We start from the raw sequence: 21129 nt of genomic DNA, 5'->3' as shown, positions 1-21129 counted from the left end.
ATATTGTGTCCAGTTCTGGGAACCACACTTTAGGAAGGATGTTAAGGCATTAGAGAGGGATCAGAGAAAATTTACAAGCATGCTTCCAGGGATTTTGTTTTAATTCCTTCGTGGAATGTGGGTCTACAATATTCTGGTGTGTTCCAAAACTAAGGAATGTAACCAAATAGGTATTGATGCAGTGGCAATGTTAGAAGTTGTGACACAGGTTAATAAGGCCATAAAAAAGCAAACATAAGAACATAATAACTAGGAGCAGGAGTAGGCAATTCAGCCCCTCGAGCCTGCTTCGCCATTCAATACGATCATGGCTGATCTCATCTTGGCCTCAACTCCACTTTTCTGCCTGTTCTCCATAACCCTTCAACCCATTTCTAACAAAGCACTAATGTTCATTTCTCAAGGGATAGAATTGAAAAGCAGAGAAGTTATGTTAAACTTGTATCAAACCTTGGTTAGACCACACTTGTACTGACCCTTTGTTTATCACTTACACATAAAGCTGTCTCCTCATTCATACATAATTTCTCTCCTCTCCTGAAGTAGCATGCTGTTTTTCTGAATATCACTGTGCTCTCTCATTCTCTGTATAATTGTGGTCCTACTCTTAGATAATCACCTCTCTTCTGTGGAATTATCCTTTGACTTTTTCTCTCATGTATAATCTGTCTTCTATCTCCTGAAGTAACATTGGCCTCTACACTCATATTTTGCTGGTTTCTCTATCATGTATAATTGCTGCCCTGTCTCTTATTCTTTTGTTTAATTGCCAACCTCTTTCTATCTTTCCTTTTCACTCACTGCTAGATTTCATTGCATCCTCTCTCCTGCATAACTGTTGTTTTTCTCTCTTATAATTACTGTCCTCTTTCCTGTATAAGTGCTGTGCTTCATCTCTCTTGCTCTCAGATAATCACTATCATCTTTCTCTCTCTGCTATATAATTCATGTTATCTCTCTCTCTTTCTCCTTTATAATGAATATACTATGCTATTATTGCTTTCTCTTGCACTGTAGTGTTGTTATCCTTTATCTCTTATAATTGCTGACCACTTTCTGTCCTGTATAATCACTGCTTTCTTTTTCCTTCTGTTACGACCAGGTGAGAAAGGTGTCTAGGGGTCTCTTTCAGCCTTCACCTGGTCTTATTGTAACAGGATTTAATTTTTAAAAACATTGTGTTTTGAGCTCCCCCTTTGGTGAATCCTTGATCACCACTTTCCAATTATAAGTCAAAGAAATGAGCATAAACATGCTTTCTTAGGATAAAGAAGAAAAGTGAAATTTATTAAAACTTAAACTCTAATTTGGTTAACACCTACGGATACACGCTGCACCCCATGCTAGCATGCGTACATGATACGCACATGCAAATAGAGACAGAGAAGAGCAAAAGATTATTTTTAAAGTAGAGTGGTTTGAGGTAATATCAGAAGAGTTTCCTGTTACTGTGCTTTGAGCTCACTGTAGTCCTTTTGTAGGTAGTTCTTGCTTTTCACTGGGACCCAGTATTCTTCTTAAACCTTGTTCACCGTAGGAGACTTTTCTCTCTTGGTTCATGTGTCTTCAATGGGTCTTCAGTTACGTGAGAAAGAGATGGGAGCAGACAGGAGAGAGTCATGTGACTAAACTGGTCTGACCACGTCTGTTTGTGTATTTGGCCATCTTAGCAGTTAACCTGGAATGCTAGCCTCTCCATCTTCAATGTCTGGTAATCAAAAGTCCATTGTGGATCAGAGATTGGTCCCTTTGTCCTTTCCAAGTACTGTCTGTTACTATGTAAATGTCTTTCCAGTCAAGGGTCTGTTTTATTTTAAAAACAAGTTCTTTCTTTACTCCAGTAACAGTTTAAAAACAATGTTCATGTGGCGAAATTAAGGTGTCTCATTCTTGGCAGTTGGGGGCCTGCATGACACACACTTAGATAATCTCTTCCCTGTATTGCCGTCCTCTGTCACTGTCCCTGTTTAATCACTGTCCTCTTTCTGACATTCTTGTGGACTCACTGGTTTCTCTCCCCCGTATGATCACTGTGCCTTTTCTCTCTGTATAATCACTATTCTCCCACTCTCTGTCTCTAGTATATGTGCCTCTCCATCTCTCATGTATATTGCTGTCCACCTCTCCTATGTCTAAACACTGTGCACTCTCTGTAATAATCATTGTCTACCTCTCATATAAATGCTGTCCTCTGTCTTCTGTATAATCACTGCCCCATCTTTTGTTTATATACTCTTCTGCACTCTTATACATTGCTCTGCTTTACCTTGTATAATCGCTGTGATCCCTCTTTCTCTGTCTTCTCCATAATCACTGCTTTATTTTTTCCTGCTCCTGTTTAACTGCTGTCCTCTCTCTTGCTCCTATATAATCAGCCTTCTCTATCACATTTTACTGTCCTCTTGCTCCAGTATAATTTCTGTCCTTTCTCTCTTGTATAATCACATTTCTCTTTCTCTGGTATATCATGGTTTTCACTTTCACTGTACCATTTGTTTTCTCTCTATCTCTTTCTTTTTATGGATTTCTCCGTCTCTCACTCTTGTATACCATATACTATTTTTCTCCCTCCCCTCTCCTTTAGAACAAAGTGCCCTGTCCTGTGTACAATCATTTTGTTCTGTCCCCTGTACAATCACTGTGCTCTCTCCCTTGTACAGTCACTGTGTGTTCTTCCCTGTACAGTCACAGTGCTCTCTCCCTTGTACAGCCACTATGTGCTCTCGCCTGTACAATGACTGTTGTTATGGCCACGCGGTGAGAGGTGTGGGTGGTTCCCACTATTCAACTCCCAACTGACCACAGCAAGTGTTTTTGTTACTAGGGTTTATTTGTTTTATTTGTCAAATAAACACACAACAACAGATTTTCTTGTAGGTTTAAAACATAAGAATATTGAGCAATATTTTCATTCCTGAAATGTCTGCAACCACACCCGCATACGCATTCACTCGTGCACGTGTACACACACACAAACACACACACACGCAAACACACGCACGCGCGCGCGCACGCACACACGCACGCACGCACACACAGACACAGACACAGACACACACACACACACACACACACACACACAGATCGATAGAGAGGAAAAGGGGTAAAGTGGTTTGAAGTGAGATAGGGTTTCGGGATTCACGGTAAACCTGTTGAATCTTCTTGGATGTCAATTTCTCTTTAACGTTGCAGGCCTGGGGTGCTGAAAACAACCGGTATCCCTGAGGATGGCTATCTCTTTGCCTGGTGCCTGGTATACAACCATTTTTCTTTTTTGTAAAAAGTTCTGGTATGTGTTCTGTTCTTGGGTTATGTGGAACACATGCTCATTACTGGTTTAACTGCAGCACCCCCTGTTGGTTTTATGGAATGCCAACAATTTGCCCAGATTTACCACACTGGAAACACATTCGGCATGCCCCGACTGGTTTACCACCTCGGTTCCTTCTTTTAAGAGTTGGAGACTGATCTGGTTTTCCTTCCCCACTCTCCTTTTCTTTCGAGCCCATTTCCTCTTCATTTGCATCCCTCTATCTCTCCCTATCCTACAAGAGTTACTAGACCCAAATTTATTCTGAGTTAGGGTTTTGTGTATTAACATATAATTATTAGCCATTTCCGTGGTTTCTCTTACCCTTGTAACTCTTTGTTCTTCAATGTGGACCCTTATACAAACAGATATGCTATTATTAAATTCTTCCAACAACATTACTTCTCTCAAATTTTCATATGAGGGTTCTAGCTTGAGAGATCGTATTTAGTGATCAAAAGTTTTATGTTTAATTCTTTCAATGTAAGTCTGTGTGGGTCTTTTCCTGGCATGTCTGAATTTCTGTCTATAGGCTTTGGGTATTAACTCATAGGCATTTAGAATTGCAGTTTTAGTTTGTTCATAATCAAAGGAACTCTCTTCTGATAACAGGGAAAAAGCTTGATGAGCTCTACCCACCGTCTCGCCTTGTAATAGGGGAGTTCAAAATTCTTTCGGGAATTTTAGCTTGGTAGCTAGTTTCTCAAAGGAGATAAAATATGATTCAATCTCCTCCTCATTAAATTTTGGCACTAGTCTTGAGTGTCTCGTAAAAACAAAATTTTGTTCCGAATTGGGGATACTGTTTGAATTGCAACAGCATTCTCATTTTGGGTTTGCAGCCTTTGAAACTCAACCCTCTGGAATTGTACTTTCTCTCTATTCAACTGAAACTCTCTTTCCTCTCCCTCCTTTTGAAGCCAAAACTCTCTTCTTTTTCCTTTTGAATTGTGATTCGCGCATAGCAGGGTCCCTTTGCATTTGAATCTTAGGTAGGGTAACTTTGTCAGATTCAGAATCCATGCTATCCTTTTCTGGTTCAGGGGTAAGTTAAAATGGTTAGCTAGAGTGTTTACCAGTTCAGGTTTCTTTGTTTTTTGTTTGAAAGTGTTTCCCACCTCTGCAGTTAAGCTTTTCAATCTTCAGTATTTAATTTATTTAATTTATCGTGAGATATGTTCCCCTGCTCTACAAACTCTTTAGCATTAAATGTTCCATCTTTTTGTTCCTAGCACCGTAGAGAAAAAAAAAGAATATAAGAAAACCTGTTTGTTTACGTTTCCACGATTTTAGAGATCAATTTTCCTCCCATTTTCAAATCTCTCACTTATCTGAAGTTCAGATCCCGGACAAGCCCCTAATTTATTCTAGCCATGTGGTGAGGACTGTGAGTGGTTCCCACACCCCTCAGGTTCAATTCCCAACTGGCTGCAGCAAGTGTTTTTGTTACGAGGATTTTTACCCTTTTTGTTTTATTTGTCAAATAAACGCACAGCGATAAGTTTTCTTGTAGGTTTAAAACAGAAGATTAACTATTTATTGAGCAATATTTTCATTCCTGGAACCATACCCGCACATGCGCTCACTTGCACACACACACACACAAGAAGAGATAGATAGAGAGGAAAAGAGTTAAGTGGTTTGAAGTGAGGCAGGGTTTTGGGATTCACGGTAAACCTGTTGAATCTTCTCAGAGGTCAATTTCTCTTTAACGTTGCAGGCTTGGGGTGTTTGTAGATTTCTTTGGTAGCTGGATCTTCAATTTAGGGACAGTAGATCACTTTCAGTTCTCTGCTGCACAAGTTAAAGTGTAGAACTCACAGCAGGGCGCCTTTGCTCTGCCTTGCTGGATTTTCTCCCAGCTCTCAGCTAGACAAGCTTTCAAGAGATATTTTTCTAGGTCTCCCTCTCTCTTTCCAGACAGCTACTTTTAAGGTCAAAAATTGTTTCACATCTTGCCTCTGTTGGGAGAAATAGATCTTCCTTTTTGTGGTCTCTGACAATGGCCCAGAATATGGCTACTTCACACCTTCTTTGTTTCAGAATAACCCATTCAATTCAAAAATGTCCCTTGATGGGTTCAGAATGGGTGTAATTGACGCCTCTTAGCTTTGACTATTTCCTTTTATCCTTGCCAGACTTTAAGGCAGTTTGAATAGAAAAAGCCAGGTCTTTTAACCTTTGGCAGCCATCTTTTGAAGTCCACTTTTTAAAAGTAAAGTCCATTTTTATAACTCTTCAATTTGAGTTCTTGTATTTTCAATAGCTGCACTTCATGTCAGCATGATACTGTGTTCTCACCCCTGTTTAAACACTGTGCTCTCCCCTGTACAATCACTGTACTCATCCCTGTACAACCACAGTGCCCTCTCCCCTGTACAATCACTGTGCTTTCCTTCCTGTACCATCACTGTGCTCTCCACTGTACAATCACTGTGCCCTCTCCCATGTACAATCACTGTGCCCTCCCTCCTGTACCATCACTGTGCTCTTCACTGTACAATCACTGTGCTCTCTCCCCTGTAAATCACTGTGCTCTCCCTCCTGTGCCATCACTGTGCTCCCTCCCCTGCACAATCACTGTGCCCTCTCCCTGTACAATCATGGTACTCTCTCCCCTGTATAATCATTGTGCTCTCTCCCCTGTACATTCACCTCCTTACGCAGTCAACCTGTGTACCCATTGTCCTTTCACTTTTCCCTACATAATTGCTTTGCTGGTTTGCCCGTATCATTGCTGTGTTTTTTTGCCTCTACTGTATAGTTGCTGATGTCTCTCTCTCCCTCCATAAAATCACTGTCCAGTGTTGTGTGATTGCCTTTAAGAGTGATGTCCCTTTAAGATCCTAGTATGCTAATGAGCTGAGTACCAGATGTCATGTGACTACATGCCAATCTCACTTTGTAACTGTAACACCAAGAGGCAAGTCCTGTAAATAGTTACCTCTGCACAGTATATACTTGTTAGCTGTTAATAAACCTGTTTGAGATCTTCATTCAACAGAACTCCATGCATCAGACAACATAAAAAGCTTCTTGTTACATCCAGTATCTGTATCTTTCCCCTCTCTATAATTATTGTTCCTTCTCTCTCATAATTGCTGTGCAATTTCTCCCTACAGTACAATTGCTGTATTACGTTGTTCATTTTTTCCCCAGCCCTTTCATTTGCTGCTAATCCACTGATCAGATGGTGTACAGTCTCTGAACAAGAGCATACTAAATGCACTGACTTGAAAAAAGGAATGCAATTTGAGAACTTTGACTTCCGTTGTATAGTGAAGGAAAATCCTGAAAGTTGTTTGACTGCTATTAAGGTAGGGCTCAAATTTATTCAAATATAGATGTGGTGATTGTGGTCTTCTTATTTTATTAAAGGTTTTTCAGGCTGATCTGAATAATTAACCAGATGGATCTAATTAACTAGAAACATTAGCAATCCTGGAAATATTGGGTTGGACAAAACCATTGCATGTATCGCATGTGCTGTGCCAAATTTTGCTATGGGACTCTTGATCACTTGACTGGACTACTGCAAAAGCACAGCTTTCTCACCAACCTTGGTTGTAGAACATTTGGTTGGGATGATCAAATCTCGGTGATGCAGTGACAGCTTTAAAGGGCTGTAGATGGTGACAGAAAATTGGTCTAATTGTTCAGAATGGCACAGTGGGGTGCTAACAAGTTATAGACATGGTAAAGGAAATTTTTTGTCAGTTTTCATTCACTGGTTGTGGGCATCACTGGCAAATCCAGCATTTGTTAGTCATCCCTAATTGCTCTTGGGAAAATAGCGTTGAGCTGCTTTCTTGAACTTCTGCAGTCGGTGTGGTGTAGGGACGTCCACAGTGCTGTTAGGGAGGGAGTTCCAGGATTTTGACCCAGTGGCTGATGAAGGAACGGCAATATAGATTAGATTAGATTAGAGATACAGCACTGAAACAGGCCCTTCGGCCCACCGAGTCTGTGCCGACCATCAACCACCCATTTATACTAATCCGACACTAATCCCATATTCCTACCAAACATCCCCACCTGTCCCTATATTTCCCTACCACCTACCTATACTAGTGACAATTTATAATGGCCAATTTACCTATCAACCTGCAAGTCTTTTGGCTTGTGGGAGGAAACCGGAGCACCCGGAGAAAACCCACGCAGACACAGGGAGAACTTGCAAACTCCACACAGGCAGTACCCAGAATCGAACCCGGGTCCCTGGAGCTGTGAGGCTGCAGTGCTAACCACTGCGCCACTGTGCCGCCCACAGTGTTAAACGTTTAAGATTATGGATGGGATGCCGATCAAGTGGGCTGCTTTCTTCTGGATTAGCTACATTAAGCCAGGCAAGTGGAGAGTATTCCATCACACTCCTGACTTGTGCCTTGTAGATGTTGGAAAGGCTTTGGGAATCAGGATGTGAATCACACACCACAGAATACCCAGCCTCTGATCTGCTCTTGTATCCATAGTATTTCTGTTGCGGGTCCAGTTCAGTTTCTGGTCAATGTGACCTGTAAGATATTGATGGTAAAGCTGTTGAATGTCTCTATTTGGAGATGGTCATTGTCTGGCACTTGTGTGGCATAAATGTCACTTACCATTTATCATCCCAAGCCTGAATGCAGACCAGGTTTTACTGCATGTACAACCATAGAACCATAAAACCATAGAAAAATGTGGGCACGGACTGCTCCATTATCTGACACTAATCAACTGCAAAAATTCCTACTTCTGATTTTATGATGTAAGGAAGGCCATTGATGAAGCTGGTTGGTCCTAGGATATTGCCCTGAGGGACTCCTGTAGTGACATCATGGGGCTGAGATATTTAGTGTCCCAACAACCACAACCATGCACCAAAGGAGGGTGGTTCTATTTGGGCCCTTTTGCATACAGTCTTGATATGTGTCTACGCTGCATGTCACTTGAAGGTAGTAGTGGCAACAGAGAATCAACAACTTGCACTTATTCAGCACCTTTAATATTGAAGATGACCCAAGGTGCTTTACCAATGCATAAGAAAATACAAGGATGGTGAGTCAATGCAGGTAATATGAGAAGTGACCTAAAGCTTGATCAAAGAGGTTGGCTTTAAGGAGGACCTCAGAGATGGAAGCTATACAATGAGGATTTACCAGGAATTTTCCACATTGTCGGGTTGCTGCCAGTGTTGTAGCTGTACTTGAACAGCTTGGCTAGGGGCTAGGAGCAGAAGTCTTCAGCACTGCAGCCAGGATGTTGTTGGGGTCTATCCCTTTGCTGTATCCAGTGAACTCAGCATTTCTTGATATCACGAGGAGTGAACCGATTTGTTTGAAGACTGGCATCTGCGATGCTGGGGACTTCAGGAGGAGAATGAGATGCATCATCCACTCAGCACTTCTGGCTGAAGATGGTTGCAAATAATTCAGCCTTATCTTTTGAACTCAAGTGTTGGCTTCCGCCATTATTGAGGATGGTGATGTTCATGGAGACTCCTCCTCCAGTCAGTTATTCAATTGCTCACCGCCATTCATGACTGGCAGGACTGCAGGGCTTTGATATGATTTGCTGATTGTAAGATCACATAGGTCTGTCTATAACATGCTTCTTCTGCTGTTTACTCCTGTGTTGTAGCTTCAACAGGTTGGCACTTCATTTTTAGGTATGCCTGCTCCTGGCATGCTCTCCTACACTTCTCATTGAGCCATGGTTGGTCCCTCGGCTTGATGGTAATGGTAGAGTGGGGATATGCCTGGCCATGAGGTTACAGATTGTGGTTGAATACAATTCTACCTCCTGGCCTACAGTGCCTCATGGATGCCTAGTTTTGAGTTGTTGGCTCTGTTCTGAATCTATTAGCATGGTGGTAGTGCCACAAAACGCAGTGGAGGATTTTGTCAGTGTGAAGATGGAACTTTGTCTCCATAAGGACTCTGCAGTGGTCACTCCTACCAATACTGTCATAGACATCTGTGACAGGTCAATTGGTAAGAAAAAGTAGGTTTTTCCCTTTTGTTGGTTCTCTCACCACCTGTTGCAGTCCCAATCTGACAGATATTTCTTTCAAGACTTGGCCAGTTCGGTAAGTAGTGGTGCTACCGAGTCACTTTTGTGATTGACAGTGGAGACCCCACCCAGAGTACATTCTGTGCCCTTGCTACCTCAATGTGTTCTTCAAGTGGGCTTCAACATGGAGGAGTACTGATTCGTCAGCTGAGGCAGGGTACTAGGTGGTAATCAGCAGGACGTTTCCTTGCCCATGTTTGTCCTTGAGACTTCATGGGGTCCAGAGTAAATGTTGAGCACTCCCAGGGTCGCTCCCTCCTGTCTGTATACCACTATACTGCCACCTCTGGTGGGTCTGTCCTGCTGGTGGCACAGGACATCCAGGGATGGTTATGGAGGAATCTGTGTTGTTTGCTGTAAGATATGAGTCTGAGTCTGATTACATCAGGCTGTTGTTTGACTAGTGTCACGACCCGGTGAGAAAGAGGTCTCGGGTTCCCTTTCAGCCTTTACCTGGTCTTACTGTAACAGGGTTTTATTTTTAAACACACTGTGTTTTTAGCCCCACCACCACCTACCCCCCCCCCCTCCCCCACCCCCTTGGTGAATCCTTGTTCACCACTTTCCAATTATAAGGCAAACAAACCAGCACAAATAGGCTTTCTTAGGTTTAAAGGAGAAAAGTTGAAATTTATTAAACTTAAACTCTAATTCAGTTAACGTCTACGGATACACGATGCGCCCACACTAGCAAGCATAGGTGACACACATATGCAAATAGAGACATAAAAGAGCAGAAGAAAAATAAAGTGGAAAAGTTTAAGGCAATATTTGAAGAGTTTTTGTTATGGTTCTTCGAGCTCACTGTAGAGTCCTTGATTGTAGGTAGATCTTGCTTTTCGTTGGGGCCCAGTATTCTTCTTAAACCTTGTTTGCTGTAGGAGACTTTTCTCTCTTGGGGTTCATGTGGCTTCAGTGGATTCAGAGGCTTGTGAGAAAGAGATAGAAGCAGACAGGAGAGATCTTCTCAGTCCAGGAGCAAACAGACACTCTCAGTTCAAACCGTTTGTACAATTCAGAAAAACCCAGGTTTCCAAGCAGGTTAGTCATGTGACTAATTGATCTGACCACATCTTGGTTTGCATCACCTTAGCAGTATCTGGTGATCAAGGTCCATTGTGGGTTGAATGTGTGAGGGAATGGTCCTTGTCCTTCCAATCACCATCTGTTAATATGCAAATGTCTTTTCCAGCCACGGCTGATATGTTTATCAAGTCCTTTCTTCACTCCAGTAGCAGTTTAAAATCAATATTCACGACAAAGCTAATGTGCCTCATTCTTGGCTGTTGGGGGCCTAGCATGACACGAGTCTGAGGGACAGCTCTCCCAATCTTGGCACAGGTCCCCAGATGTTAGGGAGGAGGACCTTTCAGGGTCAACTGGGCTGAGTGTGCCTTTGTCATATCCAGTGTCTAGGTTGATGACTAGGCTGAAGTGTTTGCAACCATTTTCAACCAGAAATGCTGAGTGGATGATCCATCTCACTCTTCTCCTGAGTTCCCCAGCATCACAGATGTCAGTCCTCAAACTGAAGGTGGAATTTAAATTTAATTAATAAATCTGGAATTAAAAAAGCTCGTCTAATGATGGCCATGAAACCATTGTCGATTGTTGTAAAAACCCACCTGGTTCACTAATATCCTTTAGGGAAGGAAATCTGCTGTCCTTACCTGGTCTGGCCTACACGTGACTCCAGACCCACAGCAATGTGGTTGACTCTTACACGGCCTCTGAAATGGCCTAGCAAGCCACTCAGTTGTACCTAACCGCTACGAAGTCAATAAAAAGGAATGAAACTGGACCGACCACCCAGCATCGACCAAGGTACCGGAAACGACAACGGTAAACCCAGCCCTGTCGACCCTGCAAAGTCCTCCTTACTAACATCTGGGGGCTTGTGCCAAAGTAGGGAGAGCTGTCTCACAGACTAGTCAAGCAACAGCCTGATAGTCATACTCACGGAATCATACTTTAGAGACAATGTCCCAGACACTGCCATCACCATCCCTCGGTATGTCCTGTCCCACTGGCAGGACAAACCCACCAGAGGTGGTGGCACAGTGGTATACAGTAGGGAGGGAGTTGCCCTGGGAGTCCTCAACATCGACTCCGGACCCCATGAACTCTCATGGCATCAGGTCAAACATGGGCAAGGTAACCTCCTACTGATTGCCACCTACCGTCCGCCCTCAGCTGATGACTCAGTACTCCACCATGTTGAACAGCACTTGGAGGAAGCACTGAGGGTGGCAAGGGAACAAAATGTACTCTGGGTGGGGGACTTCAACGTCCATCACCAAGAGTGGCTCGGTAGCACCACTACTGACCTAGCTGGCCGAGTCCTAAAGGACATAGCTGCTAGACTGGGTCTGCGGCAGGTGGTGAGGGAACCAACACGAGGGAAAAACATAATTGACCTCGTCCTCAACAATCTGCCTGCCGCAGATGCTTCTGTCCATGACAGTATTGGTAGGAGTGACCACCGCACAGTCATTGTGGAGACAAAGTCCCGCCTTCACATTGAGGATTCCATCCATCGTGTTGTGTGGCACTACCACCGTGCTAAATGGGATAGATTTCAAACAGATCTAGCAATGCAAAACTGGGCATCCATGAGGCGCTGTGGGCCCTCAGCAGCAGCAGAATTGTACTCAACCACAATCTGTAACCTTATGGCCCGGCATATCCCCCTGGTTCAATGAAGAGTAAAGGAGGGCATGCCAGGAGCAGCACCAGGCATACCTCAAAATGAGGTGTCAACCTGGTGAAGCTACAACCCAGGACTATCTGCGTGCCAAACTGCATAAGCAGCATGCGATAGACAGAGCTAAGCGATCCCATCACCAACGGCTCAGATCTAAGCTCTGCAGTCCTGCCACATCCAGTCGTGAATGGTGGTGGACAATTAAACAACTAACTGGAGGAGGTGGCTCCACAAATATCCCCATCCTCAATGATGGGGGAGCCCAGCACATCAGTGTGAAAGATAAGGCTCAAGCATTTGCAACAATCTTCAGCCAGAAATTCCGAGTTGATGATCCATCTCGGCCTCCTCCTGAAGTCCCCAGCATCACAGATGCCAGACTTCAGCAAATTCAATTCACTCCCTGTGATATCAAGAAATGACTGAAGGCACTGGATACTGCAAAAGCTATGGGCCTTGACAATATTCCAGCAATAGTACTGAAGACCTGTGCTCCAGAACTTGCTGCACCCCTAGCCAAGCTGTTCCAGTACAGCTACAACACTGGCATCTACCCTGCAATGTGGAAAATTGCCCAGGTATGTCCTGTACACAAAAAGCAGGACAAGTCCAACCCGGTCAATTACCGCCCCATTGGCCTACTCTCAATCATCAGTAAAGTGATGGAAGGTGTCATGAACACTGCCATCAAGCGGCACTTGCTTAGCATTAACTTGCTCAGTGACGCTCAGTTTGGGTTCCGCCAGGGCCACTCAGCTCCTGACCTCATTACATTCTTGATTCAAACATGGACAAAAGAGATGAACTCAAGAGGTGAGGTGAGAGTGACTGCCCTTGACATCAAGGCAGCATTTGACCGAGTGTGGCATCAAGGAACCCTAGCAAAACTGAGGTCAATGGGAATCAGGGGGAAAACCCTCCGCTGGCTGGAGTCATACCTAACACTAAGGAAAATGGTTGTGGTTGTTGGAGGTCAATCATCTGAGCTCCAGGACATCACTGCAGGAGTTCCTCAGGGTCGTGTCCTAGGCCCAATCACCTTCAGCTGCTTCATCAATGACCTACCTTCAATCATAAGGTCAGAAGTGGGGATGCTCGCTGATGATTGCAGAATGTTCAGCACCATTTGTGACTCCTCAGTTACTGAAGCAGTCCGTGTAGAAATGCAGCAAGTCTTGGATAATATCCAGGCTTGGGCTGATAAGTGGCAAGTAACATTCGCACCACACAAGTGCCAGGCAATGACCATCTCCAACAAGAGAGAATCTAACCATCTCCCCTTGACATTCAACGGCATTACCTTCGCTGATTCCCCCACCATTAACATCCTAGGGGATACCATTGACCAGAAACTGAACTGGAGTAGCCATGTAAATACCGTGGCTACAAGAGCAGGTCAGAGGCTAGGAATCCTGAGGCGAGTAACTCACCTCCTGACTCCCCAAGGCACAAGTCAGGAGTGTGATGGAATACTCTCCACTTGCCTGGATGGGTGCAGCTCCAAGAACACTCAAGAAGCTCGACACCATCCAGGACAAAGCAGCCCGCTTGATTGGCATCCCATCTACAAACATTTACTCCCTCCACCACCAACGCACAGTGGCAGCAGTGTGTACCATCTGCATGCACTGCAGCAATGCACCAAGGCTCCTTAGACAGCACCTTCCAAACCCGTGACCTCTACCATCTAGAAGGACAAGGGCAGCAAATACATGGGAACACCACCACCTGCAAGTTCCCCTCGAGTCACACACCATCCTGACTTGGAACTATATCGCCGTTCCTTCACTGTCACTGGGTCAAAATCCTGGAACTCCCTTCCTAACAACACTGTGGGTACCTACTCCAAATGGACCGCAGCGGTTCAAGAAAGCAGCTCACCACCACCTTCTCAAGGGCAATTAGGGATGGGCAATAAATGCTGGCCTGGCCAGCGACGCCACATCCCTGAATGAATAATAAAAAAAACAAATTGGTTCACGCCTCATGATATCAAGATACCCTGAGCTCACTGGATACAGCAAAGGGATAGACCCTGATGGCATCCTGGCTGTAGTGTTGAAGACTTCTGCTCCAGAACTACCTGCACCCTTAGTCAAGCTGTTTAAGAACACCTACAACACTGGCAGCAACCCAACAATGTGGAAAATTCCTGGTAAATCCTCACTGTACACCTTCCATCTCTGAGACCCTCCTTAAAACCAACCTCCTTTGTCAAGCTTTGGGTCATCTCCTATTACCTGCTTTGGCTCACGATCCTTTTTACTCTTATGCATTGGTAAAGCACCTTGGGACATCTTCAATATTAAAGGCACGACATAAGTGCAAGTTGTTGATTCTCTGTTGCCACTTCCACTTTCAAGTGACATGCAGCGTAGGCACCGAATCATCTGGTTTTATTATTACAGCAGACACGTGGGAACACAGTCACCTGCAAGTTTTCCTCCAAGTCACAAGCCATCCTCACTTGGAACTATATTGCTGTTTCTTCACTGCCGTTGGGTCAAAATCCTGGAACGCTCTCCCTACAGCACTCTGGGTGTACATAGATCACATCGACTGCAGCAGTTCAAGAAGGTGGCTCACCACCACCCTCTCAGTGGAAATTAGGGATGGGCAATAAATGCTGACCTTGCCAGCGACACTGACATCACTGAATAAAAACAACAGAGAATTCTGGTCAACTTGTGTGGCTGTTTTCTTGAGAACGTTTCTGTAATCATGAAAAACAATCCAGCAGATGCTGAAGAACGGCAATAGATTAAAATCAGGTGACAGATTCCCTCAGCAGCTGTCAATGTCTTGAATGCCAAGTTTCAAAAATAAAATCAGAAATGGGGCAGCACTTCATCTGAGTATGGGATCTAGACAGGCCAAAATTTAAATGGGGGAGCAGCTAAAAAGTAAAATTAAAAGGTGAGGAGACAAGTAAAGTGAAATGAGAATAGAAACTAAGAGCTGTATATGCCATGGGGTGTTTACATAAAAAAACACAGCTAAAATAGATGGGGAAGACATAAGAAATTTGTATGTTGATCAAAAAACATAACAGGAGACAGATAGCACTAACTTAGGAAATAGGATGGTATTAGGTGAGGTCAAAAAAATAGGGAATGAAATAAGGTCCAAATTAGATTTACTATGCATGTATGTGAATGTCCAGATTGTGGCAAATAAGGTTGATGAGCTGCAGGCACAGATAGCCACCTGGGAATATGATGCCATGGCGATAATGGAGACCTGGTCCAAAAAAGGCAGGACAGGGTACTAAATATTCCTGGAAACAAAGTGTTCAGGAAAGATGGGGAAGGAAAGAAAGGAGGATGGTTGGTTGTATTGATTAAGGAGAACATTATAGTGCTGGAGAGAGAGGATGTCCTAGAGGGGTCAAGGACAGAATCTATTTGGTTAGAGCTAAGAAAGAATAGAGGCACCATTACACTACTGTGTATATCCTACAGGCCATCAACTAGTGGGAAAGATATAGAGGAACTAATTTGCAATGAAACTATAGGGAGATGCAATAACTATAAAGTAGTTATAATGGGGGACTTAAATTATTCCAATATAGACTGGGATAGGAATAATGTAAAGGGCAGAGAGGGTCAAGTGTTTATGAAGTGTGTTCAGGAGAATTTTCTGGATCAATATGATTCTGGCTCAATGTGGAAAGAGGCATTGCTGGCTCTGGTTCTGGGGAATGAGGTGGGTCAAGCGGATCAAGTGTCAGTAGGGGAACATATAGGGGACAGTGATTATCGTATCATAAATTTTAGGTTGACTATAGAATAGAAAAACGAGCAATGCAGGGTAACAATAATTAATTGGGGGGGGGGGGGGGCAGGGGCCACTTCAGTGGGGTGAGAACGGATCTGGCCCAGGTAAATTGGAATCAAAGATTGGCAGGCAAAACAGTAACGGAACAATGGGCTGCGTTCAAAGAGAAGATGGTTCAGGTACAATCGAGGTACATTCCCATGAAGGGGGGAAGGTAGGATAAACAAATCCAGAGCTCCTTGGATGATGCCAGTGAAGGAGTATAAGATAAAGCAGGAAAAGTGTGTGTATGACAGATTTCAGGTGGATAATACTGTTGAGAACTAGGCTGAATGTAGAAAGTTAAGAGCGGAAGTGAAAAAAGAAATAAGAACAGCAAATGAAGAGTATGAGAAGAGACTGGCAGCCACCATAAAAGGGAATCCAAAAGTCTTCTATAGGCATATAAATAGTAAATGGGTGGCAAAAGGAGGCATGAAGCCAATTAGGGACTAAAAAGGGGATTTACGCATGGAAGCAGGGGGCCTGGCTGAGGTACTAAATAAGTACTTTGCATCTGTTTTTATCAAGGAAGATGTTGCCCAGGTCATAATGAAAGAGGAGGTAATTGAAACACAAGATTGGCTAAAAATTGTATAAAAGGAGCCTTTAGAAAGGCAAGCTGTACCTAAAGTTGATATGTCACCAGGGCCGGATGAAATGCATCTAAGGATACTGAGGGCAGTAAGGGTATCGAAAGAAGGAAATTGCAGAAGCTCTGGCCACAATCTTCCAATCCTCCTTAAATACAGGGGTGGTTCCAGAGGACTGGAGAATTGCAAATGTAACACCTTCATTCAAAAAAGGGTGTAAAGATAAGCCCAGCAACTACAGTTTAACCTCAGTAGTGGGAAAGCATTTAGAAAAGATAATTTGGGAAAAAATTAACAGTCATTTGGACAAATGTGGATTAATTAATGAGAGCCAGCACAGATTGTTAAGGTCAAATTGTGTTGAACTAACTTGCTTAAGTTTTTTGATGAGGTAACAGAATGGGTTAATGAGGGTAATGCGGTTGATGTGGTGTATGTGGTCTAACTTCCAAAAGGCATTTGATAAATTTCCATGGAACAGGCTTGTCAGCAAAGTTAAAGCCCATGGAATAAAAGGGACAGTGGCAGCATAGATATGAGGTTGACTGAGTGACAGGAAACAGTGAGTAGTTGTGAACGATTGTTTTTCAGATTGGAGGAAGGTATATATAGTGGGGCTCCCCAGGAGCTGATGTTAGGACTACTGCTTTTCTTGTTTGATATTAATGACCTAGAGTGTAAAGGGCACAATTTCAAAATTTGTAAATGGCACAAAACCTGGAAGTATTGTGGACTGTGAGAAGGATAGTGATAAACTTCAAGAGGACTTAGACAGGCTAATGAAATGGGCGGTCCAGTGGCAGATGAAATTTAATGCACAGAAGTGTGAAATGATTCATTTTGGTAGGAAGAATGAGGAATGGCACTATAAATTAAAGGGTGCAATTCTAAAGGGGGTGCAGGAGCAGAGGGACCTGTGTGTATATGTGCACAAATTATTGAAGGTAGCAGGGCAGGTTGAGAAAGCAGTTAATAAAACATATGGGATCCTGGAGTTTATAAATAGGGGCAAAGAGTACGAAAGCAAGGAGGTTACGTTGACACGAGTTCGGCCTCAGCTGGAGTATTGCATCCATTTCTGGGCACTGCACTTTGGGAAGGATGAGAAGGCATTAGAGAGGGTGCAGAAAAGATTCACGAGAATGGTTCCAGTGATTAGGAACTTAAGTTATGTGGATAGATTGGAGAAGCTGGAGCTGATCTCCTTGGAGAAGAGAAGATTAAGAGGAGATTTGATAGAGGTGTTCAAAATCATGAAGGGTCTGGACAGAGTGGATAGAAAGAAACTGTTCCCATTGGCAGAACGATCAACTACAGGGCACAGATTTAAGTTGATTGACAAAAGAAGCAATGGGAACATGAGGAAAAACCTTTTTATGCAGCAAGCGGTTAGGGTCTGGAAAGCACTGCCTGAGAGTGTGGTGGAGGCAGATTCAATCAAGGCCTTCAAAGGAGAACTGTATAATTATCTGAAGAGAAAACTAATGCAGAGCTAAGGGGAAAAGGCAGGGGAGTGGGATTAGGTGAGTTGATCTTGTAGAGAGCCAGCACAAACATGGGATCTGGGTGTCCTCATACATGAATCACATAAAGTTAGTATGCAGATACAGAAAGCAATTAGGATTACAAATGGAATGTAGGCCTTTATTGCAAGGGGATTGAGTGTAAAAGTAGGGAACTCTTGCTACAACTGAACAGGGTGTTGGTGAGACCACACCTAGAATGCTAACCCAGCCTCCTTCTGTGCTGTAACCATTCTATGATATGATTCTATGAAAAGGGAGGATGCAAGAACTCACAAAAGCAGCTAAAAGCAAGGGGATTATAGTACTATTCAATATTTAGAGTTCAGTGAAAAAGACAAGCTGGTAGAGACTTGAGTGAGTTATTGGGGATTGTAGGAGGAGACGAATACAATCATATGCAGGGTTAGCAGGGTTACTGGAAACTGAAGAGAATTAGGGTAGTGGCAATATAAGGGCTGATGGCACAGGAGAAAATGAGGCAGTGTGAGGTTAGGGTTTGGAAAAAATAATAGAAAAAGTGAGAATTCTTGTGAAGTTGCTCAGAGAGTTCAGTGATGAGCAGATACCAGGCACGTAAGAACATAAGAAATAGGAGCAGCAGTAGACCATTTAGCTCCTTGAGCCTGCTCCACCATTCAACAAGATCCTGGCTGAACTGATTGTGGCCTAACTCCACTTTCTGTCCTGTTCCCCATAACCCTTGTGGATCAAAAATCTGTCTAGCTCAGCCTTGAATATATTCAATGACCCACCTTCCATTGCTCTCCGCAGTAGAGAATTCCAAAGATTAACAAACTGCTGAGAGAATAAATTCCTCCTCATCTCTGTCTGAAAAGGGAGACCCCTTATTTTGAAACTGTGCCCCCTAGTTCTAGATTGCCCCACGGGGGCAACATCCTGTCAGCAGCTACCCTGTCAAGTCCCCTCAGAATCTTATATGTTTCGATAAGATTACCTCTCATTCTTCTAAACTCCAATGAGTATAGGTCCAACCTGCTCAATCTTTCCTCAGAAGGCTCTTCATCCTAGGAATCAACCTCATGAACCTTCTCTGCACTGCCTCCAATGCAAATATATCTGACCTTAAATAAGGTGACCAAAACAGTATGTAGTATTCTAGATGTCATCTCACAAATACCCTGTACAGTTGTAGCAAGAGTTCCCTACTTTTATACGCCATCCCTTTGCAATAAAGCCAACATTCCATTTACCTTCCTAATTACTTGCTGTACCTGCATGCTAACTTTATGTGATTCATGTATGAGGACACGCCAATCCCTCTGTACCATAGCATTCTGTCTCTCCATTTACATAATATTCTGCTTTTCTATTCTTCCCACCAAAGTGGACAACCTCACATTTTCCCACATTATACTCTGTCTGCCAGTTTTTTCCCCACTCACTGAACCTATCTATATCCCATTGTAGGCTCTTTGTGTGCTCCTCACAACTTGCTTTCCTATCTATCTTTACATTGTCAGCAAATTTGGCTACAATAAATTCAATCCCTTCATTGAAGTCATTAATATAGACTGTAAATGGTTGAAGAGCCAGCACCAATCCCTGTGGCACTCCACTAGTTACAGGTTGCCAACCTGAAAATGCCCCATTTATCCCAATTCTCTGTTTCCTGTTTGTTCGCCAATCTTCTATCCATGCTAATATATTACCCCAACACCATGAGCTCTGATCTTGTGTAGTAATCTTTTATGTAGAACCTTGTCGAATGCCTTTTGGAAATCCAAATGCACTACATCTACTAATTTCCCTTTATCCCACTTTTCTTGCTACCTCCTCAAAGAACTTTAATAAATTTGCCAAACATGATTTTCCTTTCACAAAACCATGTTGGCTCTGCTTGATTGTATTATAATTGTCTAAATAACCTGCTACTACTTCCTTATAATGGATTCCAGCATTTTCCCAATGACAGATGTTAGGCCAACTGGCCTACAGTTTCCTGCTTTCTGTCTCCCCACTTTCTTGAATAGAGGTGTTGCATTTGCAGTTTTCCAATCCACTGGGACCATTCCAGAATTAGGGAATTTAGGAAGATTACAACCAATGCATCCATAATCTCTGCAGCCAATTCTTTTAAGACCCCAGGATGTAGGCCATCAGGTGCAAGGGACTTTTTAGCTTTTAGTTCCAATAGTTTTCTTAGTACTTTTTCTCCAGTGATAGTGATTGTTTCAGGTTCCTCCCTCCTTATTGTCCCTTGGTTTTCTACTATTCTTGGGATATTTTTTGTGTATTCTTCCATGAAGACAGATACAACATACCTGTTCAAAGTCTCTGCCATAATGGCACTGTCTCATAATGCAGAAAAAAGAATAGGTCACAGAAACAGAGTCAGAAAACAGAAGATCATAGGGATAAAGATGCTGACTGAAAGGCACATAGACATTGTAGTTGTGGGAAAGTTGGACATCCATGTGTACAATGATGATAATAACTGTAGAACAATGAGCTGTAGAACAATGAAGCAGAACAGTACACGTTGAAGAAAGTTGGAAGGGCTACTGAAAGGGATAGAAACTCAATTCTCATAGTCTATGTCGGGGTAAATGATATGGGAGAAATAATATAGGAGCAGTAAAAGTCGCATGCGCAAATTGACTCAAAACTCATAGATATGGTATTCAAAGTGAAGTTCTGAGATGTACTTTCAAAATCTGTGAAAGGAAAGGAGTTCACATTGTCATGCTAGGACCCCACCTGCCAAGAATGAGGCACATGAGATTTGTCACGAACATTGTTTTTAAACTGTTACTGGAGTGAAGAAAGGATTTGTTAAACAGATCAGCCGTAACTGGAAAGACATTTGCATATTAACAGACAGTGTTTGGAAGGACAAAGCAGCTATTCCCTCAAACATTCAACCCACAATGGACTTCTGATCACCAGACGTTGAAGGTGGGGGAGCTCGCATTCCAATTTGACTGCTAAGATGGCCGAATACACAAACGGACATGGTCGAACCAGCTAGTCACATGACGAACTTACTGGGCAACCTGAGTTTTTTGAATTTGTGCAAACAGTTTGAGCAGAAAGCAGAATGATCCTGGACTGAGAAGATCTCTCCTGGCTGGCTCACCACAGCCTCTCCTGTCTACCTGCTCCCATCTC

At 43.2% G+C, this 21129-nt stretch overlaps 1 protein-coding gene across 2 annotated transcripts in view; it reads left to right on the top strand.

Moving 5' to 3' along the window:
- The window catches only part of LOC137375171 (serotransferrin-B-like), an 86618-nt gene that overhangs the window by 5397 nt on the left and 60092 nt on the right, over positions 1–21129 (top strand). For both annotated transcript variants that reach the window (XM_068041924.1, XM_068041923.1), the window contains exon 2: positions 6470–6627. In XM_068041924.1, coding sequence (XP_067898025.1) covers positions 6470–6627 — 158 coding nt within the window. The remainder of the gene's footprint in view (positions 1–6469; positions 6628–21129) is intronic.

Source organism: Heterodontus francisci, chromosome 11 (genome assembly GCF_036365525.1).
Source record: "Heterodontus francisci isolate sHetFra1 chromosome 11, sHetFra1.hap1, whole genome shotgun sequence".
Lineage (NCBI taxonomy): Eukaryota > Metazoa > Chordata > Chondrichthyes > Heterodontiformes > Heterodontidae > Heterodontus > Heterodontus francisci.
Note: the sequence above shows the minus strand (reverse complement) of the source record. Positions and strands in the feature narration are given on the sequence as shown.